Here is a 27,892-nt window from a genome sequence, read left to right as displayed (position 1 = left end):
TTAAGTCCTGGGGTTGATTTGTTCAACTAAAACCCTTCAAGGAGGTGCCCCAGCACGGCCACAGTCAAATGAGTGAAACAAGTAAAAGATAAAATAACTAACTAAAATTTTATTCTCTTTTTCCTAACATCATCTTGTCTATGATTCATCAGGAAAAGTTAAAGATGGTTCTGTGAATTGAAACAAATCATCGGCATACAGATTTTCAGGTAGATCTTCAGGCTGGTCCTCAACAAAACATGTTGGCATATGGGGTGGATTATCAGGCGATTCTTTGTGAGGCAATTTTGTGTCTGTGATTCTGATGAAGGAATGAAGACGTCCTGGGATGTTTTTTCCGTTTACATACAAAACATTGTATTTTGTATTTATCCGCCATATCTGTAGATAAGTAAAAGGAAAAAGAAAATAGGATGTTGCAACATTGATGATATTTCTCAATATGATATATATTTTCACTCCATTTTTATTTATGAATTTATTTTGAGTTCGTTACAATAATTTTACCTGTAATGCTTTCTTCATTATTTAGACAGATAGATAAATAAATAAAAATGTTTTTAAGTAAAAGCACCTAGAGAGAGGTGCAAGCATGGTTATGTGGTTAAGAAGCTCACTTTGCAACCATGTAGTTTCAAGTTCAATCCCACTGCACACTGGGCAAGTGTGTTCTATTATATCCCTGGGTTGACCAATGACTAGTGAGTGAATTTGGTAGATAGAAAATATATGGAAACTTGTTGTGTATATGTATGTGTGTATTTGTCCTCCCTACATTGCTTAACAACTGGTGTTGGTTTGTTTACACTCCAAATAACTAAGTGGTTTGGCAAAAGAAAATAAAGTTCCAGACTTTAAAAAATAAGTACTGGGGTTGATTTGCTTAAATAAATACTTCATAGTAGTGCCCCAGCATGGTCACAATTCAAGTAAAAGATAATAGAGAAATACATTGAAAGGACAGCCTTGAGATACTGTATAAGTGTTGTTTTTGCCAGAAATGTGCAAGCAAATCGATCCGAAGACTACCTTTCATGAGACAGCAATGCCACTAATAAATTAACTTTATTATATCTGTAAATGCATTATGCACAAGTAGATAAGTTATTATAACATGAAAGAATTCATATCTGTAGATATGTCTACTATTGTAAAGTTACAGAAATATATACATATCATTATTTTGATCATTGCTTCTTCTCGTGTGCTTATAATAAATTAATTACAGCTTGACAAATCCTCAGCACACAGCAACACATAAGAATAGAAGTTCTGAGTGGGCTGTGAACAGCTGAAACAGTGTCTACCACTGAAGAGGTGTAATCACACCAAAACATGTATGTGGCAGTCTGCTGTTATTCAGAGCCCAGCTTGATGTTTTATACACGCAGTCTAGAAGGAGAAATTTTTTTCCTTCAAGACAAGGCTAGCAGCAAATGTCTTCCACATTCTCATGTACACAATTAAATTAAATATAAATGTAATATAATCATTTTGATCATTGCTGATTGATTCATGTGTTTATTATAAATTATTAGATTTGACTAAATTAAATTACTGACGATAGCTGGTCTTTAAGATAAAACTTGAAGGAACATTCAGTAGTTCTTTCTCACTCACTAAAGTATGCTGTGTGTGTGTGTGCATGAGAGAGAGAGAGAGAGATTGAAATTTACAGGATTTATTCATTCTATAGTTGGATTTCACTGTGAGATCTTGCTGCTCCCTCTAGGTGGGCATGACACCTAAAAAAATATCACTTCTATTCAGATCAGCAAGGGAAACCTAGGAATGTAAGTACAATTATCCTACCTCTCAAACACAATAAAATGTCTCATCTGAACACATAATGTGAGCTTGTATTTAAATACCTTATCTTCCACTCAACAAGGTCACCTCTATACAACAGTGAGTCAGGGTTGTAAAATGCTAAGTAAAAAATACCTTCATTCAGAAAGTGAAACTAAGAATTCCATCTAACATAGACATAAAACTTGATATTTTTTAACAGAAACAAAGCTCTAAGTTGTCAAGTTCATCTCATTTTGGGAAAAGTATGAGTAATATAAGTACTTTTAATTCCATTTGGCTTTCTAAGAACTTACCATATCTAGAAGCCTCTTTCTGATCTTAATAATCTATAGATGAAGGTCCTAGTTATTTGCCCTACTGGAACGATCTCCCCAGAATAGGGTGTTCAATAGGATCCAATCTTGGGCAGTTTGGTATGGAAGATAGGTTGTTGCCCATGCAGTATGTCCCCACTTTTCATGTCAATGATGGATCCAAAGGACAGTGCAGCCATTGCAGGAGTTGCCAGAATGAGGTTGTAGACAACATGAAACTACTTCAGGGGCTCTGGCTCCTGATTTTTTCCTCAGGGTTCGCTCCTGAAGTCTTTCCCAAATTTGGGTATGACCACAAGGCAACACAGATTTGAAATCAAGATTTTCCTTTCCCTAGATGGGTTGCCTGCTCCATCCCAGGCTAATGAGCTCCATCTGACAGTTGCTACTACTACAAGTCAGAGTACACTTGGGAACAATAGAGGCTAAGAGGTGGTGCCACAAACCACAAAACCTTGCACCTCCCAAACCAGGGCTCCACTACTAGATGCTGTTTAAAGTCACACACAAGACTGAACATTACAGTATCTTCTCTACACAAACTAAATAATCGAGTTAGTTTACATAGCAATTGACCATGTTTACTCAAGTTAACTAACCCTGTTGATACTAACCCAGCTGAAACTACCATTGGGTCTATGATACAAATTTCCTGTTTAACCCTTTGCATTTAAACTAGCCAAGTCCAGCCCAAATATTCTACTTGTTTTATGTTCAAACTGGCCAGATATGATCTTTCACACCTACCCTACAATGTTATTCTAATAATAAACAACCATATCATATAAATCTCAAAACTGCAAGATAATGCATGATCTTCAAAACAATGTAATGCTTAAGGTTAAAGTGGCCTAAGTTAAAACCCACATTAAAGATTTCATGTTAATTTATGTTCAAAATACCAGCTTAATAATGACAATATATTTTACTAAATTCTTCATTGTTTTAAAGATTAATTGAAATAAAGGTAGTGTATTTCAACAGTAATATGGTGATGAAAGGGTTAAGGAAACTGTGCTTACTTTCAAACCTCTCAGAGTACTCCAATCACCTCCCATATGACCAGGCATTTTTTTACCTTTTTTAATAGCTGTACGATTCTGAAATAAATAAAACACATTAGATGACGTTCATAGAAATGCTGAAAATAAATAACTGCATAAAGCAAACTGATAGTGAAATTCTTCTTGTACAATTTATAGCTGAAGATTATCTTTCTTAAATTATTCAAGTCCTCCAGGCAATCACAGAGGAGTTCAAGACAGGTTGCCCCTGGGAGCTCCTCTATGCTGATGACCTTGCCCTAATTGCGGAGTCACTATCAGAACTAGAGGAGAAGTTTCAGGTGTGGAAGCAAGGTCTAGAATTGAAGGGCCTTAGAGTCAACCTAGCTAAAACCAAAATCCTAATAAGTAGGAAGGTAGATAAAACACAAACCCCTTCAGGTAGATGGCCCTGCTCAGTATGTAGAAAAGGAGTAGGTAGTAACTCTATAAGATGTACCCGGTGCAAGCTATGGACACATAAGAGGTGCAGCAACATCAAAGGCAGGTTAACTAGCAAGTTAGTTTTTGTTTGTGGCAGATGTTCAGGTGCAATAAAGACTGTAAACAAACAGGAAACAACTTCTATCTCATTCCAGGGTGAAAAACTAGAGGTAGTCGATAGCTTCCGCTATCTGGGCGACCAAGTTAGTAGTGGGGGTGGGTGCGCTGAAAGTGTAGCTGCTAGAATAAGAATAGCCTGGGCAAAGTTTAGAGAGCTCTTACCCCTGCTGGTGACAAAGGGACTCTCACTCAGAGTAAAAGGCAGACTGTATGACGCATGCGTACGAACAACCATGCTACATGGCAGTGAAACATGGGCTGTAACTGCTGAGGACATACGTAAGCTCGCAAGGAATGAAGCCAGTATGCTCCGTTGGATGTGTAATGTCAATGTGAATACCCGTCAGAGTGTAAGTATCTTGAGAGAAAAGCTGAACATTAGAAGCATCAGTTGTGGCGTGCAAGAGAGACGATTGCGCTGGTATGGACATGTGGTGAGAATGGAGGATAGCTGCGTGAAAAAGTGCCACACCCTAACAGTTGAGGGAACCCGTGGAAGAGGTAGGCCCAGGAAGACCTGGGCTGAGGTGGTGAGGCAAGACCTTCGTACATTGGGCCTCACCGAGGCGATGACTACTGACCGAGACCTTTGGAAATGTGCTGTGCGTGAGAAGACCCGGCAAGCCAAGTAAGATCGTTGCCAGTGCCCCTGGACTGGTTCATGTGCGGGTGGCACATGAGATGCACCATTTTGAGCGTGACCATTGCCAGTACCGCCTGACTGGCTCCTGTAGGATTTTCGAGCGAGATCGTTGCCAGTGCCCCTGGACTGGCTTGTGCGGGTGGCACATAAAAGACACCATTTCGAGCGTGGCCGTTTTCGTGCGGGTGACACGTAAAAGCACCCACTACACTCTCTGAGTGGTTGGCGTTAGGAAGGGCATCCAGCTGTAGAAACTCTGCCAAATCAGACTGGAGCCTGGTGTTGCCATCCGGTTTCACCAGTCCTCAGTCAAATCGTCCAACCCATGCTAGCATGGAAAGCGGACGTTAAACGATGATGATGATGATGATGATGTCCTTGATTAGATTCTTGAAATATATTACATACCAGAGCAACACTTAGGAAATTCTTGTGTTTAAGAGTTTAAGTTGAAAAAGATAAGTTTCAAACAGATTATATATTTTTCTTTACTTAAATTTCTGCTTAGTTACTCTGATAAGGAATTAAAATAAATATCAGGATAGAAAATTTCACAAAACATTCCTCTTCCTGTTGTTTTATTTTTAGTTTTAAAAAAAACACTTAACTTATTATTTCCTTATTTCTTCTTAAAATCTGAAAATGAAATTTTTTTTTTTTTTGTTTTCTTAAATACCAACCATGATTTTAGAGAGAAAAAGCAACCAAATGGAATGCAAAAAAAGCAGTTTTTTGAAAGAAATATTACAGCTATGTGGTGGTTTCCATTTGACATTAAATGGATACAAGTGGACATATTTTGTGAGTGAAGTTGGTAGATAAACTGTTCGAAAGCATATTGTGTGTGTGTGTATAGGTTGGTATACACATGAATGTTTACATTCTTTGTCTTCACATGACAACATCTGAGCAAAATGGTGATATTATTTTCACATTCCCTGTGAACAACATGTCCTGTAGTGATATGCTTTTGAAAACTAGTGGAAACAAACCTCCACTGCTCACTGGAAGTTTGTTAACAACAGGAAGAACAAATTACAACTTCTGTTCAGTCCATGCCAGCATGGAAAAACAGACATAAAATGAATGATGAAACTACAATTGATTTCTTTCAACATTGATCACCCAAGCCTTGAGCCACCAAACTATCTCTCTTTCTCCACCACCATACATCTCTCTCTCCCCTATCCCACATACACACACAATCTTGCAACTTACCTAACTACATGTCATATATATCTCTCATCCTTCTCCTGTCTACTGTGTCATAATTACCATTCTGCTGGTCTTCACTTCTATGCATCATCAGTCATTCCCCTACCACCCCTTAAGCACCGTACACTACATTTACACCTAAACACATATTCTTCAATCATTTTCTTCACTCCTTCGCTTTCTCATACATTCCTGCAACCTACTCACACATACTCCTGGTTCTTCTGTCCCTCACTCACTTCTTCTCATACCTTGAGAGTCTACCCTGACATCTTATCACCACTATTATTATCTCTTTCCAGCTCCGCCCTGATCACTCCAACCTTTTCTTCCAAAATGTGAGCAACTTCTACAACAAGAAACCTTTTTTAAAATTTTTTTAAAGACTGGTTCTTATTCCATCAGTCTCTTTTTGCCAAACCACAAGGTTATGGGGATATAAACACACCAACACCAGTTGTCAAGCTGTGGTAGGAGACAAACACAGATACAAAGACACACACGCACACAGATATATACAATGGGCTTCTTTCAGTTTCTATCCACCAAATCCACTGACAAGGCTTTGGTTGGCTCAAAGCTATAGTAGAAGACACTTGTTTAAAGTGCCATACAGTGGGACTGAACCTGGAACCATGTGGTTGGGAAGCAAACTTCTTACCACACAGTCATGCCTGCACCTATAAAGCCATGCTTGCACCTATCAGAAGAAATGCACTGAACCAGTGATTTGTCCATTGGAAATCTGTAACTAATGATGCTATGTTCACAAAATGAATGATATAAAATAAATTGTATACATATGAATAAAGTTAACAAAGACCCATGTACAATATGTTATGACTTCTATACTGCACCACACATAATCAGGCATTGTAAGGTCATTTTCAAACATCATCCTTATCATTTAACATCCATTTTCCATACTGGCATGAGTTGGATGGTTCAACAGGAGTTAGCAAGCCAGAGGACTGAGTCAAGCCCCAATATCTACTTTGGCAGTTTCTTGCTTGGAAACAAGTGACGATTGGTCTCAGTGCATTCTGTCTGACACATGGAAAAGTGAACGTTAAAAAAAACTGATGAAATGCACTATATTTTTACATCAATAATTATTGAAGTGCTTTTCATTACTCTAAGAGCAGGAATTGAAATAATTCAAAGAAACTTATTTTGACAAAATAAGAGAAGACAGAGTTAAATGTAATAAGTAACTATTTGTAATTAAGAAACATAATGACTATTCTTTACATTTTCCTTGGCTAATTATGGTTCTTGAGTACCATTCCCAACAAACATAATCTACCAACTGAAAGGTCAGAAGTTCATATCCTATCACTAGCATTGCATGGTGTCTCTGATAAAATAGTTCAGAATAGCTATCTTCATCTGGCTATACAGATACCACAGTGAAAGATATAGTTTATAAGAGCAAATATAATCTAATCCCAGTTAGCAAGGTACAAATGAAAGACCCACTGCTCCTATTCTTTACCTAAAGGAAATTTCTATGATAAAGCCAGAAGTGCAGTTTCATTACATATGGTATAACTCCCAGTTTAATATATTTCATGGCTTAACCCTTTAGTATTTAAACCAACCATATCTGGCCCAAACATTTTCCCTGTTTTATGTTCAAACCAGCCAGATCCGGCCTCTCACACCTATCCAACAATGCCATTTTGAAAATAAGCTATCACATCATTGAAACCTGAAAGCTACAAGATAATGCATGAATAATTCAAAACAATGTGAATAAATAAACATTACATACGACAAAGTAATCTGAATGTTAACAAGTGTCAGTTACAATGATTTTTTTTCTTACACACAAAATTTGTAACAAGACTTCTATCACCAACATGGTCACACATTCTTCCAGATTCACAAACCAAAATTTGAATAATGATTCTACATACTGGTCGACCACCAATGCTTCCAATACGCCGATGAGCTTTGGTAACTCCGTGTGATGCTGGAAGACCTTTCATACCCCATCGTTTTATTACACCTTGAAAACCATGTTCTATTCTGAAATAGTAGCATGAACATCATGAAAATCATAATTACTTTAAGAAAAATAAAATAAATTACAGAATGTACTTGCTCATAGCGTTTTGATCTGAGATTGTGTGTTGAAACTAAAGTAATTGTAGCGTGGACAACCTAAGTTGGCCATTCAGAACACATGAAGAGCATCAGCTTCACTTAAACATTTACTTGCAATATGGTATCAAAATTTTCATCACTGACAAAAAATAATGCTGCATAAAGAAGTGCCAATCTCTAACAGTAGAAGGAACCTGTGGAAGAGGTAGACCCAGGAGGACATGGGATGAGGTGGTGAAACATAATCTTTGAATGTTGGATCTCATGGAGGTGATGACAAATGATTGAGACTTTTGGTGATTTGCTGTGCTTGTGAAGATTCAAGCCAAGTGAAATCATAGTTGTGGCCAGTGCTGGGGACATGTAAAAGGCACTTGTGCCAGTGATATGTAAAAGGCACTCACTACACTCTTGGAGTGATTGGCATTAGGAAGAGCATCCAGCTGTAGAAACCCAGCCAAATCAGACTGGAACCTAGTACAGCTCTCTGGCTTACCATCTAACCCATGCCAGCACAGAAAGCAGATGCTAAATGATGATGATGTTTGCTGTATCTCAGATGCAGCAAAATCTTTTGTCAGTGAACAGATTGCAGTTTCAAGCAATGAAAATTTTGAAACCATATTACAAATAAATGTTTAAGTGAAGCTTTGTGTTTCTGAATAGCTAACTAAAATAAAATATACAGCTTATTACCAACTTCATTTAATGAGTTGAAGACACAACCATCTTTATCATAAGACAAGACAAATATCTCAGTAGTAGAATGTTCATTCTTTAATTTTAATATTGTAATATAGCATAATGCAATAATTTTCCAAACTGCAGTTTCATTTTCCATTATTATTAACACATTCTGAGTTAAAATTCTGCAGAGGCCAGCTTTGTCTTTCATCCTTTCAGAGTTGATAAACAAATACCAGTTGAGCACTGGGGTCGACATAATTGACTAGTCCCCTGCCCTAAAAATTTCAGGCCTTGTGCCTATAGAAGGATTATTATTATTTAGGTGCTGGCATGACTGTGGTTAAAGAACTCGCTTTGCATCCACATGGTTTCAGATTCAGTACCACTGCACAGTAATTAAAACATTTTAAAGTAATCCAGGATTCTCTACATCTTTTATATTTTAATTGTTTCAGTCATTGAACTGTGGCCATGCTGGGGCACTACTTTGAAGGGTTTTATTCAAACAAATTGACCCCAGTACCTATTTCTAACTATACTTTATTAATTACATCAATTGTTTATCTTTTATACTGATGCCCCTCTACTCTGGTCCAAACTGGACTCCATATGCAACATTTTATTAACATGCAATGAATGCATCAGCCAACAAAGGTGAAGACACATGGCCAAGTGGTTAGGGTGTTGGGTTAGCAATCGTAAGGTCATGAGTTTGACTCTTGAACCAGGCACTTCCTGTTGTGATGCTCCAGTCTATTCAGCTGAAAATGAGTAACACCAGCAGCTAGGTGCTACCCTCATGATGGACTCTGGTACCCTGTTCAGTGTTGAGTGTTGTACTCACAGTTACTTCAATGCCATAGAAACTGGGATAATGGGGTTATAGAGCTGAGATAACCATTAAATGTTAACAAGTGTGTCTCTATATAGTTGTGTAATTTGCTAGAAATAGAAGGTAAAATCTCTTCAAATCCCATTCTGCCATCTTAAAAAAAGGGAGAAAAGGAAGGACACATTGGACAATGTAATCTAAGTTGCAATATTTTGAAAAATATTGTTCATCATTGGAATGTCTTTGATCTAAGGTCTGCTTAATCAGGACCGTTCTTGAGTTAAACATCTAAGCATCATGCAAGCTACACATCTTATTCCTCCCAAGACAGAAACTTTTCTAATCTTTTACTTCTATGGTCCAGGCTACATATTATATTCCATTTATGGTATCTTCACATATATAAGATACTCTCTACTCATCTAGATATGAACATCAAAGAATTCAAGCTACCCTGGTTTAAAATAGCTCTAAGTCCCTCAAGTATCTCTATAGATCTAAGAACTTCACCCACCACTAAATGTTTGACTATATTTTGTTCTGCTTTGAGAACACATCTATCTCACTTCACCAGTCTCAATAACTTCTGTTTTTCTCCTTTTTTAGTGATCATCAGTGTAGCTTCTACAGAACCAGTTCTACTAGGTATCTGCTCTAACTCACCGTGATCTCTTGTCCCTTGACAACTCTGTTGCAAGCAAAGCTTTTCCACTTGACATCAGAATGTTAGAAACTGTCTAGTAGAGCCTCCAGGCTTAAATGCTCAAGCTACATCCACCTCTTACTTCTCAAGTCAAATATTTTCTGCTAGACCATTCCATTATTTTGTGCAACAATGGGGTCCTCTCCAAACTGTATTCTAACAGCTCTGGCATACCCCAAAGTTCAACTACATCACAAATAATCCGCCCAATGTACATTAACAAACTACTTTCCATCATTTCTATGCATACCACCATCACTGTCATGTAATCTTCCACACCACCTAGACACTATGCAATAAAGCCTGCACGACTTTATATATAGATCTTGAAAACATTTCCTAGGGATATGACTACTGAATCTCCTTCAACAACATAAAGATGCAATTGCTGTTCATAACATGGAAACAGTCTTGTACCTCTCCATCTGAACTCATGAACAATAGACAATTACTTACAAATGTAGGCCCTCAAAATCTTTGATAAATCTCCCGTAACAACTTTACATACAGAGCATTAACGTAAAAGGACATACAAGTTACTTTATAAAAATGGTTTTATTGAAAGGTGTCTTATCTTGTAGAATCCATCATAATATTTTATAATTATTTATTCATAGTACTTCCAAAATTACCTCCCTCATTAGTTGCTGACCTCTACAAAGTTAAAATAAAACCACTTTGGTATACTGCTCATAGATCCAGGATGTTGCTGCTGCTACACACAAAAACAACCAAGACCATATCTAACAGAATATCATCTTACTCATTAGTAAAGTCATAACATACTACAACTAGTAGACAAGCTGTAATGTTCTTTTCTCATTATTTTCCTCCTCTGAAATAGCTAGTAGCATAAAAGCTGTCATCCAGGCTCATTTGTTTTACTTCCCTTAGCATCTCTTCTGAGTCTCCCCTCCTAAATCCCACAGTAAACAGTTTTCTCCAGGCCTTCCTCTCAGATCAGTGTCCCTATAGAATTTCCACTGCATCCACAATTTTTGTTCCTCAGATGTTCTAAATGAATGTCAATTATAATGATTTATTTCACGAGTCTAAAAGGCATGCAAATATCATAGGCACAGTCCTATTTCCTTTATGTTATAAGACAAATATATTGTAAGAACAGGTTTTATCAATGATTACTTACGTTCTGGCTTGAACATCTACGTAATCCCCAACTCTAAAATGGAGACATGACAAAGGAGTTCCTAAAAACAAAATAAACAAAAAAATAACATTAATAATAGTATTGTTATATTTTGGGATGGTCATTTAAAAAGAATTTTTTTTTACCAAATAACCACATGCACTATATACTCTTTCTTCATTTATTATTATCTTAGTGTCCTTTGTCTGAAATCTTTCATCACACATCTTGTGACCTCTTCAGTGACTCTCCATCCCGGAAAGACAGAATAGACTAAACAGGATAGGAGGAGATATATGGAATGGAGAGTTGGTGAAGAGGTCACAGGATGTGTGACAAAATATTTCCAGACAAAGGACACTAAAATAAGGATGATAATAAAGCTCAAGTGAAGAACAAGTATATAGTGTGTGTAGTTATTTGGCAAAATAAAATAAGATAAAAAAAAAAAAAGACTATCCCGAAATATAACAATATCTGATTCAGCAAATGATTTCACATCAGCAATCTTGCAAAACAAATACATAAATGTAATAATAACAATAGTTTAGAAATTAATAGAAGGGAAGCAGAGTTTTGATGTTTTCTACTATAAGCTTTTGTCTCTACAGTAGTGGTGCCTAAAATTATTTTGTTGTGGAATGTCTTTGGGATTGTGATTTTGTTATCTTATGGATATATGGTTTTGATTCTAGCACCTGGTGGTTCGTTGTTCTTGAACAAAACACTTCATTTCATATTGCTCCAGTTCCCTCAGCTCTAATGAGTAACACTGCAATGGACTGGTTATCCTGTTCAGGATAATCACTTGCACACAAGAAAAACCATTCACTAAACAATGCTATAAATTATTAGAGAAAAGAAGAGTTAGGGCATTGCACTGGTGATCACAAGATCATAGTTTCAATTCCAGGACCCAGTGATTCATTGTGTTCTTGCGCAAAACACATCATTTAACATTGTTCCAGTCTACTCGGCACTCAGCTGTAAATGAGTATCCCTGTAATGGATTGGCATCCTGTTCAGGGGCAACTCTGTGATTTCAGTCACTTATAAGGCACAGAAACAGGGTGACCAGCCCTATGAGTCCTAGGACTTGAGACAATGACATCCAGTAACCAGAAGTAGGTAAGTTCATACATTTTGTAAGAGGTTTTGAATTCCATTCCACACACAAATAAATGTAATATTAAAACTTCAATGAATCAGATTCAATTCCTAAAAGATAGATTTTTAGAGAAAGAGAAACTATTTCTTACCTGGCTGTATAGCAGCATTAGGTGTCACTAAAAATCTTCCAAGTTTACGTTTAGGGGGAAGACCAGTTTTTCTAAATAAATTATTGTACTCTGGTGTAAACTATAAATAAATGAGTAAATATGCTTTAAAACATTTTAGAAATGAAAATTAAATATTTTATAAGCAAAAAAAAAATCTAAAATTTTTAACACAACATATTAATTGTAAGCAAAAGTGTGAATAATGCTGTTATAATTTCTAAATATAAATATTATATTGCATCTTTTCAGTTAAAAATATATTCAAATATTTTGTTTTAACTAAATTATGAGATTTTCTGACATTTACAAGGATTAAAATTTTTAAAAATATCAATTATTAAAGAAACACAAGGAATACTTCAGTATTTACTTTTAACAAGAAATATGGTGCCTATATGCTGAGATCAAAAAAAGTTCTGTACTATAGAGATGACAAAATTTTTAAAAAAGCAACAGAAAGATGTTTAATTTGTAAATCTACCAGTCTAGGATCTGTTCCAAGAGCCCCAACAACAACAGCTCCATATTTATTGCGCCACATAGGATGCCAAGCAGCCAATTTAGTTGCTTCTGCAGGATTTCGATAATTGATTACATGGTTATCCAGAACCTAGACACAGAAATACAACGTAAAATAAATTTGTTAATTTTCTGTACTTCAAAAACTTACTTGCCATTACCTCCAGCAATGCCCACTCCTCTGTAGATGATACAGCCTTCATTCTTCTCTGAGCTTTCACACCCAAGCAATATCCAAATACAATTTAAACACTTCATGCCAAATCTGCATTGATTTCATAAACAGAAACCTCAAAAACATTCTAAAATAGGGCTGTGCCAATCTTGTCTCCTTCAATAGCAATCACTATACATATCAAGTCAAGGAAACAGTACTTATGATTCATCCCACCATACAAAAATAAACAGTATGCAAATGGAACACAAGGTACTTACAAACATTAAGCTTAACCCCTATTGAGGATCTTCCAAGTAAATGCACATCTTCAATATAGGCAAAAATAATACCAAGATTGGTCTTCTACTTCAGAGCCATAAAATACTCCCCCACCCCACAACTGCTATCTCTCTACAAAGCTCAGGTGAGACCCACAATAGAATACTAAAGTATACTGCTCTCATGCCTGCAATAGTGCTGCTGCTGCTGCTGCTGCTTTTACATACACTTAGACATTGTAGATCATGTTAAAGAAAGACCTCTCAATTTATAGGCCTGAAGCTGCTCACCAACATACTTCAAGCTTAAACCCACAAATGTGTTTTTCTCTATGCCTTTCCTATCACTACTTCTTGGAATTAGTTGTCTCCTATCACTTGCAGTTAGGTACCTCTGACTTGTCATTACTCAGCTATATTGAATGTATTTCTGCCAAGCCCTGCATTAAACACTATTTCCAGTCTTTCTTCTTCAGAATGTGATTCCCACTCAGAATTCCTAAATGTACATGTTTTCATTGCAACAGTTGGGATAAGTGAATAAATAAAAATCAAAAAGTATCAAGAATTCTCTAGTAAGATTACATCTATATTAATATAGATGTATAACTCAAGTAGCCATGGTTATTCCAGAAACAGACTCTAGTAAATTAACTAACTACTAAGCTAAAATAAGAAATGACTGGTTCAGAATAACTAAAATATTAAAGAAAGAACAGTATTAAAGACTGATGATAAATTGCAAAATGTGTGTGTATGTGTGTGCATACACATGTCTGTTCTCTACCACTGCCTGATAACTGATGTTGGCTTATTTACATCCTTGTAACTAAACAGTTTGGCAAAAAGAAACCAATAGAATAAGTATCAGTGGATGATTTGTTCAACTAAACCCTTCAAGGTGGTGCCCCAGCATAGCTGTAGTCTAATGACTGAAACAAGTAAAAGAAATTACCTGTAAAAGTGTTGTATATATTTTCTCCCCGTTCTTAGTCCACTGAGGTAAGACCCCCAGTTTAAGTGCTAGAACTCCTGTACGGAGAGTCCTGTGAAAAAGATAAAGAATAATTAAAAAGGTAAAATTTTTTTTTAAACTATTAATATCTTTAGGAAAGAGAACATTTAATATATACCTACAACTATATTTCAACTGAGTTAATCTCAATTTATCATCAAATGTCTTACCCTGGATCATCATCATTATCGTTTACCATTCGTTTTCCATGCTGGCATGGATTGGACGGTTTGACAGGGGCTGATTAGGCAGAAGACTGCACCAGGCTTCACTGTTTGTTTTGGCAGGGTTTTTACAGTTGGATGCCCTTCTTCACACCAACCATACATACATAATCCCCTTGCCTATTTCTAAACTAACAGATAAGGCTGTTATTTTCTTTAATTTAAAGGTGAAGGTTCCTTGTTCAATGCCTTTTTGGTACTATGTACACATCCAGGAATAAGAACCCTGATGACAACTAAAAAAATAAGCTATACGAAATGCAGTGTAGTTATCATCAACATCATTTTAAATCTGCTCCTATGCTTTGAAATGTTGGAGTTTTTCTCCAGTATAATGTTTCACCACTTGTTACAGTCCTTTGTCATCATCTTTATGAGGTGCCTTTACAATTTCTTTCCATATTTCCCTTATTTTTTCTTCTTCAGCAATTCTTTCTACTCAGACCACTTGGTACCACTTCTCCAACTATCATCTTCCATATGCATTACAGACCTCTGTCAGAGCAGTCTTCTCTCTTGTACACAACAACAGATGTTTATTTAACCCCTTTTTCTCACTAATTTATCTAGTTTGTGCTCCATCATTCATTCACCCTAACATTACACATCCAGTCGAGCACACTTACCTCATTTCTACTCAGAACTTGCATATTCTCTACATTCAGTACTCATATTTAGCTACTAGACACTATCACACTTTGCACACATGTGTCATACAATCTCACTTTCACCTATGCAGAAGTAGTAGTAGTTCTGTAACTTATTCAAATCCAATTTTACGATGGCTACAGTTTTCAGATTATCCACCTCCAATGCTGGTTAGGTCACCTTGGAAGCAGGCAATTTTCTAATACTTGACAACTTTCTGAAAATCTGAAGGATTGTATTTCATAGGTGCTCTCACTGCTAACTACTCTTGTCCATTTGCAACATATAGTCTTCTTCGTCATTCTTTGGTTTCACTGCATCTCTTGTGCACCTATAGCTTATATTGGGTATACTGTATGGAATTGCTACATACATTTTTTCGTTCATAGATGTAGAGTCCTGTATAATTTCTTGCAAATTAAAACTTTTAAAGTTTACTTTAAGATCACTCAATTCTAGGTTCTGCTTCTATGTTTGTGTGGTAAGTAGCTTGCTTACCAACCACATGGTTCTGGGTTCAGTCCCACTGCGTGGCACTTTCGGCAAGTGTCTTTTACTATAGCCTCGGGCCGACCAAAGCCTTGTGAGTGGATTTGGTAGACGGAAACTGAAAGAAGACCGTTGTATATCATCATCATCATCATCATCGTTTAACGTCCGCTTTCCATGCTAGCATGGGTTGGACGATTTGACTGAGGACTGGTGAAACCGGATGGCAACACCAGGCTCCAGTCTGATTTGGCAGAGTTTCTACAGCTGGATGCCCTTCCTAACGCCAACCACTCAGAGAGTGTAGTGGGTGCTTTTACGTGTCACCCGCACGAAAACGGCCACGCTCGAAATGGTGTCTTTTATGTGCCACCCGCACAAGCCAGTCCAGGGGCACTGGCAACGATCTCGCTCGAAAATCCTACAGGAGCCAGTCAGGCAGTACTGGCAACGGCCACGCTCAAAATGGTGCATCTCATGTGCCACCCGCACAAGAACCAGTCCAGGGGCACTGGCAACGATCTTACTTGGCTTGCCGGGTCTTCTCACGCACAGCCCATTTCCAAAGGTCTCGGTCCGTAGTCATCGCCTCGGTGAGGCCCAATGTACGAAGGTCTTGCCTCACCACCTCAGCCCAGGTCTTCCTGGGCCTACCTCTTCCACGGGTTCCCTCAACTGTTAGGGTGTGGCACTTTTTCACGCAGCTATCCTCCTCCATTCTCACCACATGTCCATACCAGCGCAATCGTCTCTCTTGCACGCCACAACTGATGCTTCTAATGTTCAGCTTTTCTCTCAAGATACTTACACTCTGACGGGTATTCACATTGACATTACACATCCAACGGAGCATACTGGCTTCATTCCTTGCGAGCTTACGTATGTCCTCAGCAGTTACAGCCCATGTTTCACTGCCATGTAGCATGGTTGTTCGTACGCATGCGTCATACAGTCTGCCTTTTACTCTGAGTGAGAGTCCCTTTGTCGCCAGCAGGGGTAAGAGCTCTCTAAACTTTGCCCAGGCTATTCTTATTCTAGCAGCTACACTTTCAGCGCACCCACCCCCACTACTAACTTGGTCGCCCAGATAGCGGAAGCTATCGACTACCTCTAGTTTTTCACCCTGGAATGAGATAGAAGTTGTTTCCTGTTTGTTTGCAGTCTTTATTGCACCTGAACATCTGCCACAAACAAAAACTAACTTGCTAGTTAACCTGCCTTTGATGTTGCTGCACCTCTTATGTGTCCATAGCTTGCACCGGGTACATCTTATAGAGTTACTACCTACTCCTTTTCTACATACTGAGCAGGGCCATCTACCTGAAGGGGTTTGTGTTTTATCTACCTTCCTACTTATTAGGATTTTGGTTTTAGCTAGGTTGACTCTAAGGCCCTTCAATTCTAGACCTTGCTTCCACACCTGAAACTTCTCCTCTAGTTCTGATAGTGACTCCGCAATTAGGGCAAGGTCATCAGCATAGAGGAGCTCCCAGGGGCAACCTGTCTTGAACTCCTCTGTGATCGCCTGGAGGACTATGATAAATAAGAGGGGGCTGAGGACGGAACCTTGGTGGACCCCTACCTCTACCCGGAATTCATTGCTGTACTCATTTCCAACCCTCACCTTACTGGCAGCATCTCTGTACATGGCTCGCACAGCTCTCACTAGCCATTCTTCTATCCCAAGTTTCCTCATTGACCACCAGATAAGGGATCGGGGGACCCTGTCAAAGGCTTTCTCCATGTCAACGAAAGCCAGGTACAGAGGTTTATCCTTGGCTAGGTATTTCTCTTGCAACTGTCTCACTAGAAATAAGGCATCAGTAGTGCTTTTACCTGGCACGAACCCAAACTGCATCTCATCTAAATTGATTCGCTCCCTAATTAGTTGGGCTATGACCCTCTCTGTAACTTTCATAACCTGATCTAACAGCTTGATGCCTCTGTAATTATTTGTATCTAAAGCGTCCCCTTTACCTTTGTAGCAGTTGACTATGATGCTGCTACACCAGTCATAGGGTATGACTCCTTCGTGTATCACCTGGTTCGTAATACGGGTGACTAGGCTATAGCCAACACTGCCAGATATTTTGAGCATCTCTGCAGTGATTCCTGATGGGCCGGGGGCTTTCCCGGTCTTCATACTCTTAATTGCTTTATCTACCCTGGTACTATCAACTCGGATAGCTGGTCCCTCTATTGGGTCGACATAAGGCAGGCTCTCTTTCTCCCATTCATTCTCTTTATTAAGCAATATGTGTGTGTTTGTGTGTCTGTGTTTGTCCCCCCAACATCGCTTGACAACCGATGCTGGTGTGTTTACGTTCCCAAAACTTAGCGGTTCGGCAAAAGAGATCGATAGAATAAGTACTAGGCTTACAAAGAATAAGTCCTGGGGTCGATTTGCTCGACTAAAGGCGGTGCTCGAGCACGGTCGCAGTCAAATGACTGAAACAAGTAAAAGAATAAAGAGTAAAGAGAGATATATACATACTTTGGCCATTGGGTCCATGTACCTCGTTCCCATGGTGCTTCTTTCAAGGGACTCGCAATTACACCCTTATAATGATCTTGAATAGCTGACTTGATGAACTTTTCACTTTCCACACTGACATCATCTTCCACATGTTTTTCGAACTGCTTCACATGCCAACCTGGTATCTTGTGACTTCGCTTTCTAAGATTGCGAGTTTGCTGATAGAACAGACAGGAACAGCAGCTAAAATATAAAAAAAAGATATTTGATATGAAAGACATTTTCCCTCTTTTTTCCTTACAAATTTCACTGGTTACTTAATGATGCATGAAAACTGAATAAAGTACTCAAAATACACACAGATGTGGCACGTCTGTGCAGGTGGCACGTAAAATACACCATTTTGAGCGTGGCCATTGCCAGTACCGCCTGACTGGCCTTCGTGCCGGTGGCACGTAAACGGCCACGCTCGAAATGGTGTCTTTTATGTGCCACCCGCACAAGCCAGTCCAGGGGCACTGGCAACGATCTCGCTCGAAAATCCTACGGGAGCCAGTCAGGCGGTACTGGCAACGGCCACGCTCAAAATGGTGCATCTCATGTGCCACCCGCACAAGAACCAGTCCAGGGGCACTGGCAACGATCTTACTTGGCTTGCCGGGTCTTCTCACGCACAGCACATTTCCAAAGGTCTCGGTCAGTAGTCATCGCCTCGGTGAGGCCCAATGTACGAAGGTCTTGCCTCACCACCTCAGCCCAGGTCTTCCTGGGCCTACCTCTTCCACGGGTTCCCTCAACTGTTAGGGTGTGGCACTTTTTCACGCAGCTATCCTCATCCATTCTCACCACATGTCCATACCAGCGCAATCGTCTCTCTTGCACACCACAACTGATGCTTCTAATGTTCAGCTTTTCTCTCAAGATACTTACACTCTGACGGGTATTCACATTGACATTACACATCCAACGGAGCATACTGGCTTCATTCCTTGCGAGCTTACGTATGTCTTCAACAGTTACAGCCCATGTTTCACTGCCATGTAGCATGGCTGTTCGTACGCATGCGTCATACAGTCTGCCTTTTACTCTGAGTGAGAGTCCCTTTGTTGCCAGCAGGGGTAAGAGCTCTCTAAACTTTGCCCAGGCTATTCTTATTCTAGCAGCTACACTTTCAGCGCACCCACCCCCACTACTAACTTGGTCGCCCAGATAGTGGAAGCTATCAACTACCTCTAATTTTTCACCCTGGAATGAGATAGAAGTTGTTTCCTGTTTGTTTACAGTCTTTATTGCACCTGAACATCTGCCACAAACAAAAACTAACTTGCTAGTTAACCTGCCTTTGATGTTGCTGCACCTCTTATGTGTCCATAGCTTGCACCGGGTACATCTTATAGAGTTACTACCTACTCCTTTTCTACATACTGAGCAGGGCCATCTACCTGAAGGGGTTTGTGTTTTATCTACCTTCCTACTTATTAGGATTTTGGTTTTAGCTAGGTTGACTCTAAGGCCCTTCAATTCTAGACCTTGCTTCCACACCTGAAACTTCTCCTCTAGTTCTGATAGTGACTCCGCAATTAGGGCAAGGTCATCAGCATAGAGGAGCTCCCAGGGGCAACCTGTCTTGAACTCCTCTGTGATCGCCTGGAGGACTATGATAAATAAGAGGGGGCTGAGGACGGAACCTTGGTGGACCCCTACCTCTACCCGGAATTCATTGCTGTACTCATTTCCAACCCTCACCTTACTGGCAGCATCTCTGTACATGGCTCGCACAGCTCTCACTAACCATTCTTCTATCCCAAGTTTCCTCATTGACCACCAGATAAGGGATCGGGGGACCCTGTCAAAGGCTTTCTCCATGTCAACGAAAGCCAGGTACAGAGGTTTATCCTTAGCTAGGTATTTCTCCTGCAACTGTCTCACTAGAAATAAGGCATCAGTTGTGCTTTTACCTGGCACGAACCCAAACTGCATCTCATCTAAATTGATTCGCTCCCTAATTAGTTGGGCTATGACCCTCTCTGTAACTTTCATAACCTGATCTAACAGCTTGATGCCTCTGTAATTATTTGTATCTAAAGCGTCACCTTTACCTTTGTAGCAGTTGACTATGATGCTGCTATACCAGTCATTGGGTATGACTCCTTCGTGTATCACCTGGTTCGTAATACGGGTGACTAGGCTATAGCCAACACTGCCAGATATTTTGAGCATCTCTGCAGTGATTCCTGATGGGCCGGGGGCTTTCCCGGTCTTCATACTCTTAATTGCTTTATCTACCCTGGTACTATCAACTCGGATAGCTGGTCCCTCTATTGGGTCGACATACGGCAGGCTCTCTTTCTCCCATTCATTCTCTTTATTAAGCAATCTATCACAGTGGCATCTCCAGACCTCTTTCTTTGTATCCTCATTTAATGCAAGCGTACCATCATCCATGCGAACACATTTCTCTCCTACAACATCACTATTCTCTCTCCTACACTGTCTTGCAACACGAAATACCTCGAGTCTTTGGTCCTCACGGCGCAGAACATTGGCAAATCTTTCCTTATCTGCTTCCCCTCTGGCTAAATAAACCTGTCGCCTAGCCTCCCTTCTGGCACATTGGTACAATTCCCTGCTACCACCGTTCTTCCAGTCCTTCCAAGCCTGTTTCTTTTGTCTAATAGCCCTGTCTACCTCCTTGTTCCACCACCACGTTACTCTGGGTCGGGAGGGGACCTTACACCACCCACAAATCTGGTCGGTGGCTTTCAACAGGTTGTCCCACAGAAATCTCCAATTGTCTTCCACGTTGTATGATGCTATATCCCCTTCTATTTCGTTAAATGCTTCAAGTAACTTGTCTCTAAGTCTCTGTCCGTTTGCAGGGTCTTTAAGCTTCCACACCCTTCACCTCCAAGCCTGTCTAATTCTGGGCACCCATTTTGCCTTGATCCCAAAGTCGCTAACTACTAATCTATGTTGTGGGGTATATTCTTCACCAGGGTAGGTTTTGGCATTTATAAGCCGCCCTCTTTCCCTATTTCTGGCGAGGATGTAGTCGATTTGGCTAGAGTGTCTGCCGGAGCGGTAGGTTACTGGCAGGTTTCCTGAAGTTGGTATTGCAGACCATAAGATCGGTTGCATCACAGAACTCCAGCAGTCTGGTTCCCTCCTCGTTGCGGGAACCGAAGCCATAGCCTCCATGTATGCCATGGAAGCCTCCAGCACGACGTCCGACATGACCATTGAAGTCTCCATCCACAAAGAGAAGGTCCCTGTAACTCGTCGACGAGGTAGTTTGCAAGAGGGTGTCATAGAATTGGTCTTTCAGACCATCTGGTAGCCCCGGTTGAGGTGTATAGGCCGAGATGACAGTAGCTAATCTATGATGAAGCACTAGTCTAATCTTAAGTACTCTGTCACTTACTCTAACGACCTCGATTACCTTATCCACCCATTTCTCCGCTAGAAGTATTCCTACGCCCCCGACCCCGTCAGTGTTCCCTGCCCAGAAAATCTTGTACCTGTGTTCTTTGCCTGTGAGGAACCTCGCAGAACCTCCTCTCCATCTTACTTCCTGGATGCAGCACATATCTACGCGTCTCCGTTCAAGCATCTCAACAATTTCACCAGATCTACCTTTCAGCGTGCCGACGTTGAGAGTGCCAATCCTAACAGTATGGGTGTTGGGGGTGTGGGCCTGTAGCCTGGGAAGGGGAAAAGCAGTGTCGTAAGTCAAAAAGATTTTTGCAGCAGACTCTTATAGAATTGTTTATTCTTCTTTTACCTGTTTCAGTCATCAGACTGCTGCCATGCTGGGGCACTGCCTTCAAGAACCTTAGTCAAAATAATTGAACCCAGTACTTATTTCCTTTTAAGCCTGGTACTTATTCTATCAGTCTTTTTTGCTGAAGTGCTAAGTTATGGGGACATAAATACACCAACACCAGTTCTCAAACAGTGGAGGGAGACAAACACAAAGACCCCCCCACACACACACACACTTTTTTCAGTTTCTGTCTACCAAATCCACTTATAAGGCTTTGGTCAACCTGAGACCATAGTAGAAGACACTTGCCTAAGGTGTCATGCAGTGGGACTGAACCCGGAACCATGTGGTTGGGAAGCAAACTTCTTACCACTACACAGCTCAATCCTACATGCTGGAAGAAGTACCACCTATTCTGATCAGTGAAACTGAAAATCTCCTCAAACTGATGAAAACAGACAAAGCTTCTGGGCAAAATGAAATCACAACAGAAATATTAAGACATGGAGGTGAAGAACTGAAAAACCTCATTCTACAATTCAATCGCTATCTGAAGGAGGGTAAAATACTTTCATTAGCACAAAGGTGTGTAACCATTAACTTACATTCAAGGTGTAAAATGCGCCTCTTCTGGCGAGTGTTTAATGAAGTTCTTCATTTGATGCTCTCACCATTTCACTCAGTGTGATAATGCATACCCAAAGTGATGCTATTCCCAGCAGTTTACAGGCAAAACTCTGTGTGTGAGAGCACCGCTTGACAACCGGTGTTGAATTGTTTACGTCCCCGGAACTCAGTGTTTCGACAAACGGCGAGCGATAGAATAACTACAATGCTTAAAAAAATTAAATACTGGAATCGATTTGTTCGACTAAAAATCTTCCAAGGCGGTGTCCCAGCATGGCCAGAGACCAATGACAAACAGATAAAAGAAAATTAACATAATTTGATGGTGGTGGTGAATGACCCTATAAAAAATCTTTTTCCCTCAAACTTGTCCCCATATTATCATAATCTACACCGTCTTGGACGTATTTCTGGAAAAATTTCTTCAAAAGTATGCTTTAAAAAAAAGTTGTGAGGAAACAAATTCGGTGGGCACACTTCCGTAGATATTCTGCTAAAAATTAACCTTTAATTTCTAACAATTTAAATTTTTTTAGTAATAACAAAAACTTTAGAGAAAATTCAACAGACACACCTGCTTAAACCAACATCCGTGCATAACGGTCTACACACACATGGATAGAATAATCAATTGTTGATACCAATGACTTCGAATATACGTTAGAGGTCAATATAGAACCCATACATTGTATTTATATTCAAAGATAGAAATAGCAAAAGATTAAAAGATCGTATAAATAACTCTTCGACGATATAATTTTTTTTTAAAATCAACTTGCCTTGATATGTGAGTAACTGAATTTCCAGTCGAATTCAAAAGAATCGTTCTAAGGCATGCCGCTAGCTTCAAAGACGATGCCATTTTCCCCTATAGGTACTAAATGATGCTATTAACTCGTGAAACTAACACCGGAAATTGGTACCCGGTCAAATATATCTATTCATCAAATTGTGAGGAATTTTACCAAATATTGATAAAAATCTATTTTCTAAAATTTATCGAGTTAAAAAATTAATCATTAAGATAACTTTTTCCCATAATTACGTTAGATTTTCTTACTGAATTTTATTACCTACCGGCAATTCTTTTAAAGGGGGAAACAAGGTGGGTAACTCTAATGGCATAAAATAATTGACATGTGCTTTCAATGTTTTTATGGATTAAAAGAGATGTTTCTTAAGGGAGTTGTCTATATTTTTTTAGCTAATTTAATTCAAGAACTAATTTTTTGGTATGTTGCTAATTTTTAATGTTCTAAAGATATATTTTGTAAATAGTTTCAGTATCGATACATATTACTTTTTGGATGGAATTTTTTTGTAAATTTGTGTACCAAAGAAAAACTTTTACTATAACGTGCTTTGTGATTTTTTTTAAGGAATGTTTTTTCCCCGATAATTTCGAAATATATTTTTTTGAAAACGTTAAAACAATTTCCATCCGTTTATTTTAACTAATTCTGTTCCAGGATGACAGAAGTTGGTTCAGTAGTGTCGGAATTGTTATTGTTGTCAAAAGTGCTGATTTATTTTACGCTCCATTGAATTTCAGTTCCTCTTTTCATTCTGTTGTTTAACCCCTTGCCTGACTGTTCTTTTACATGTGATACACAGGACATATCTCGCTGCCAGTAGTGTATCATATGATATACATTCTCAGTTCTTTGCAACCACCTAGTAACTTGAGACTTTTGAAAGGGAAGCTTTATATATTCAGAACTTGTCTGAAAACGAACACAGACGTTAAAAGCAAACTTGTTAGAATATTTTGTACAGGTAATGCTTTAAAGAAACTAATTTCGCTTTACTAAAATGAATTCATAAAAAGAAAATTGGATACATTTTAAGTTTTATGACTTAGTACAAAGAGAAAAAAATAAAAGTCAGGTGATTAAATTTTTTTGACAAAATACCATGCGATATTTTGCATAATCCCTTTATGTTCTGTAAAGGGTCGACTTTGCCTTTCATTCCTTTTTGGGTCGATAAAACAGATTACCAATGAAGGATAGAAGTCTATTTAATCGACTGGTATATTGGTTAATTGGGGGTGGGCTTGTACCCATGATAGACTTTTTTTAAATATATTTTCTCTTTTTGAGCAATGTGCTGGCAGAATCGTTAGGACGCCAGGCTAGATGCGGGGCGAACGCAGTTTCGCATCTCTCCTTGGAAAATGCATTTAAAAAAAAAATTTTCGGTTTCCTACGTTTTAGATGTCGGAGATTACGAATATGCAAAAAAAAAAATATTATTTCTCTCCACCCCCCACCCCCCGGGTTAAAATTTTTGATTTTATTTACTTTAAAGAGATCGTAGCGAATTGACGAACATATTCAAATCGAAATTAAATACAAAGACATTAAAATGAAGAGAATTTGCGTTTTACTTTTGTTTGCTTTAAATAATCATAAATAATAATATAATGTAAATTAAATATACACCATTTTATGCGAAACAATATTTAATAATGTTATAAAGTTTAACAAGGGGCTCAAATTTCAACCCTCCCCAATTTTAAATTTTGAACTTTTTCATCCATTTATTTATTTATTTGTCTGTCTATTTATCCCTATCCGTTTATTCATAAAATATATTTGTCAACTAATTGTGACGGTCCTATAGAAGACGGTGTTACTGTTGTTTTTAGCCCCAGGAAGGCATATCTATCTATCTATCTCTTTATACACCTATCTATATGCTTATTGAATTTAAAAGTTTCAAAACGTGGTTTCTTGCATATCCGGAATCTCCGACATCTAGATGCTTAGCGGTATTCCGTCCGTCTTTATGTTCTGAGTTCAAATTCTGCCGGGGTCGACCTTGCCTTTCATTCTTTCAGGGTCGATAAAATAAGTACTAATTGAGTATGAGTACTGAAGTCGATGTATTCGACTAGCCCCCTCCCTTAAAAGTTCAGGGCTTGTATCTATAGTAGAAAGGATTATTATTATTGGAAGAGAAGGGTGTTTGTTCGAAGCTCCTGGGATATTGTTGGATTTTGTTGGTCTAAAGAAAGTCATTTGTATTTTTTGTTATATCATTTTGTTAATAAGTTAGCTAACACCATCTGAGGCTAGTTGGCTTTGTGAAATATTTCCCCGTTGGGTGTGAATTTTGGAATTTTAAATTATATATTTTTAAAACAAAAGAAGGAAAAAAACAAAAATAATACAGCTTCCCAAATCGAGGTAGGAGGTGGCTCTTGGAACAATCATTGTGAAAATAGTTTCCCTTCACTACAGTTGGCATATGATTTATAAATAACAACAGCAAAAACATAAATGAAACAGCACATGAAAGCAACACTACCACCACACCTCACACAATGAGTAAAACTAGCAAAAACATTGACAAGATAAATGGAAACAACAGAAATGAGACCAGAGAACAAAAACATAAAATCTATTTTGTATTCAACACCCCCCCCCCTGCCATCTCCACCTCCATTGCCACCAATACAATGTCAACACAAAAAAAATGAAACAAAACTTGCATATGGTGTAGTGGTTAAGAGCATGGTGAGCTACTAACCCCAAGATTCTGAGTTCGATTTCAGGCAGTGACTTGAATAATAATAATAATAACTAGGGTTAGTTGTTTTACCAACATGCCACTCCACATGAGTGAAGAAATTTTTATCAGCTTGGAAGATTTTTAAAAATGCAAAAAGTATTGTGAAATGCAACTGGAGTGCCTAGTCTCCCATTTTCTGTGGAAAGGAATTGTTTCACATGTCAGTTGCTCCATATGTTGTCAATATTCACTAAGTGGAAGACTAAGCATACTATGGCTGATGATGTCCCAGACATGTATTGTAGCCATGAGTATTTCCTTGACAGTGAATAGGTGTGGTTGCTGTTTATCAAACTTGCTTTTCTACAGTTTGTATTTTTAATTAAGCTACAGTCTGGATTAAGCATAGGCTTGATCCAGATTACTGTTCAATCAAAACTCATGGGTTTATGTCAAATACCTGCTGTTGCATCTAGGGATAGATACAGCTGAGTCTATTGTGAAGTTTGTCTTGCTGGTTATGTGGTGGACCAGATCGAAAGGTCTGATGACAGAAAGCTTTCTCTTTGGCCAAGCCCTCATCGGCATTATCAAGTTCCACTTGGAAAGGAAAGTAATAATGGAGATGGAAGTGCTGCCTTTTAGCAAATTTGTTGCAAGATGAGTGCAAGTAACAGGGTTGGGCCAAGTAAACAGGCCTACTTTAAGCATGCACCTATATATTAAGAGAGGAGGATGAGTCAAGATCACTTGTCCTAGTGATCAGGGCAACTATGGTTTAGTTGGTGTTTCCATGAACAGTACTCAGAAGATTCCCCTCTTATTAGCTAAAAAAGAAAATCTGATTGCTAACGTAGTGAGCTGGCAGAATTTAACATGCCAGGCAAAATGCTTTGTGGCATTTCATTTGTTTTTATGTTCTGAGTTTAAATTTCGCCGAGGTCAACTTAGCCTTTCGCCTTTTTGGGTCGATGTAATTGACAAGCTCCCTTCCACAAAATTTCAGGCCTTGTGCCTATAGTAGAAAGGATTGTACCAGGTAAACTGCCTAGTGGAATTTCATCTCTCTTTACATTCTGAATTCAAATTCCACCAAGGTCGACTTTATTTTACATCCTTTAGGGGTTGATAAAATAAGTATCAGTTGATCACTAGGGTTAATGTAATTGACTTACTCCTTCCCTCGAAATTGCTGGCCTTGTGCAAAAATTTAAAATCAAGGCAGCAAGCTGGCAGAATTGCTATCACATTGGTCGAAATGCTTAGTGGCATTTTGTCCGTCCTTACATTCTGTGTTCAAATTCCGCCAAGATTGACTTTAATGTTCATCCTTTCAGGGTCGATGAAATAAGTACCAGTTACACACTGGGGTCAATGTAATCGACTTATCCCCTCCCCCCAAATTTCAGGCTTTGTGCCTAGAGTAGAAAGGATTATTATAATTATTTATGGTGGTAGATGACAAAATCTTATAAGTGTCAGACAGAATGCCTTGTGCCATTTACTAATGGATTTTTCCATTCTGAGTTCAAATGCTATGGAGGTCAACTTTGCCTTTCATCATTCTTTATTTTGATAAAGTACCAGTCAACTACTTTAATCAACTAACTTCTCAAATTTCTGGCCTTGTTGCTAAATTAGAAATTATAATTACCAGCAGCAGTCACTAAGTGGGTGTTTCAATTGGCTCTTAGCAAAATCCTGATTATAAGAATTGCTAATTCCCTCCAAGTCTCCTTGCCAACTGCATTGAAGCCTTGTATGCATAAATGTAAAATTAAAAATAGTGGTTTGTTTCATTTTGGTTATTCAGTTATATCCTGATATATCT

General features: G+C 38.7%; 2 protein-coding genes across 10 annotated transcripts in view; one reads left to right on the top strand and one right to left on the bottom strand.

Moving 5' to 3' along the window:
• Positions 1-89: 89 nt before the first annotated feature.
• LOC106874857 (large ribosomal subunit protein uL3m) lies at positions 90-27,876 on the bottom strand. 2 transcript variants are annotated; one of them, XM_089351265.1, is made up of 9 exons: positions 27,716-27,876; positions 18,174-18,398; positions 14,259-14,349; positions 12,831-12,959; positions 12,329-12,428; positions 11,070-11,130; positions 7,511-7,622; positions 3,149-3,226; positions 90-381 (listed from the first exon to the last, which is right to left on the bottom strand). In XM_089351265.1, the coding sequence occupies exons 1-9, from the start codon at positions 27,859-27,861 to the stop codon at positions 139-141; spliced, it is 1,185 nt and encodes a 394-aa protein (XP_089207391.1). In that variant the 5' UTR covers positions 27,862-27,876; the 3' UTR covers positions 90-138. The 2 variants fall into 2 exon arrangements, with proteins under 2 accessions (XP_089207391.1, XP_014778236.1); XM_014922750.3 differs by lacking the exon at positions 27,716-27,876 and adding an exon at positions 23,325-23,483.
• The window catches only part of LOC106874856 (unconventional prefoldin RPB5 interactor), a 48,660-nt gene continuing 32,532 nt past the window's right edge, over positions 11,765-27,892 (top strand). For 3 of the 8 annotated variants that reach the window (XR_016241662.1, XM_014922745.3, XM_089351264.1), the window contains exon 1: positions 23,643-23,777. The gene's annotated coding sequence lies outside the window, so the exon portion shown is untranslated. Of the gene's footprint in view, positions 12,198-22,990; positions 23,013-23,466; positions 23,497-23,554; positions 23,778-24,001; positions 24,322-27,892 lie in introns of those variants that run through there. The other 5 variants (XM_052967395.2, XM_089351263.1, XM_089351262.1 and 2 more) reach the window with 5 other exon arrangements.

The sequence above is a fragment of the Octopus bimaculoides genome, chromosome 4 (genome assembly GCF_046866305.1).
Source record: "Octopus bimaculoides isolate indiv1 chromosome 4, ASM4686630v1, whole genome shotgun sequence".
Lineage (NCBI taxonomy): Eukaryota > Metazoa > Mollusca > Cephalopoda > Octopoda > Octopodidae > Octopus > Octopus bimaculoides.
The sequence above is the reverse complement of the archived record's forward strand: the minus strand, read 5'-3'. Positions and strand labels throughout refer to the sequence as shown.

Bases quoted from the DNA above. Each gene is read 5' to 3' on its own strand.
- LOC106874857 (XM_089351265.1), bottom strand. From the start codon at position 27,861: ATGAAACAAACCACTATTTTTAATTTTACATTTATGCATACAAGGCTT. The intron at 14,350-18,173 runs GTATGTATATAT...TCTTTTTCACAG, and splicing joins ACATGGACCCAATGGCCAAA to GACTCTCCGTACAGGAGTTC. The intron at 12,429-12,830 runs GTAGATTTACAA...ATTTATTTATAG, and splicing joins TTGGAACAGATCCTAGACTG to TTTACACCAGAGTACAATAA.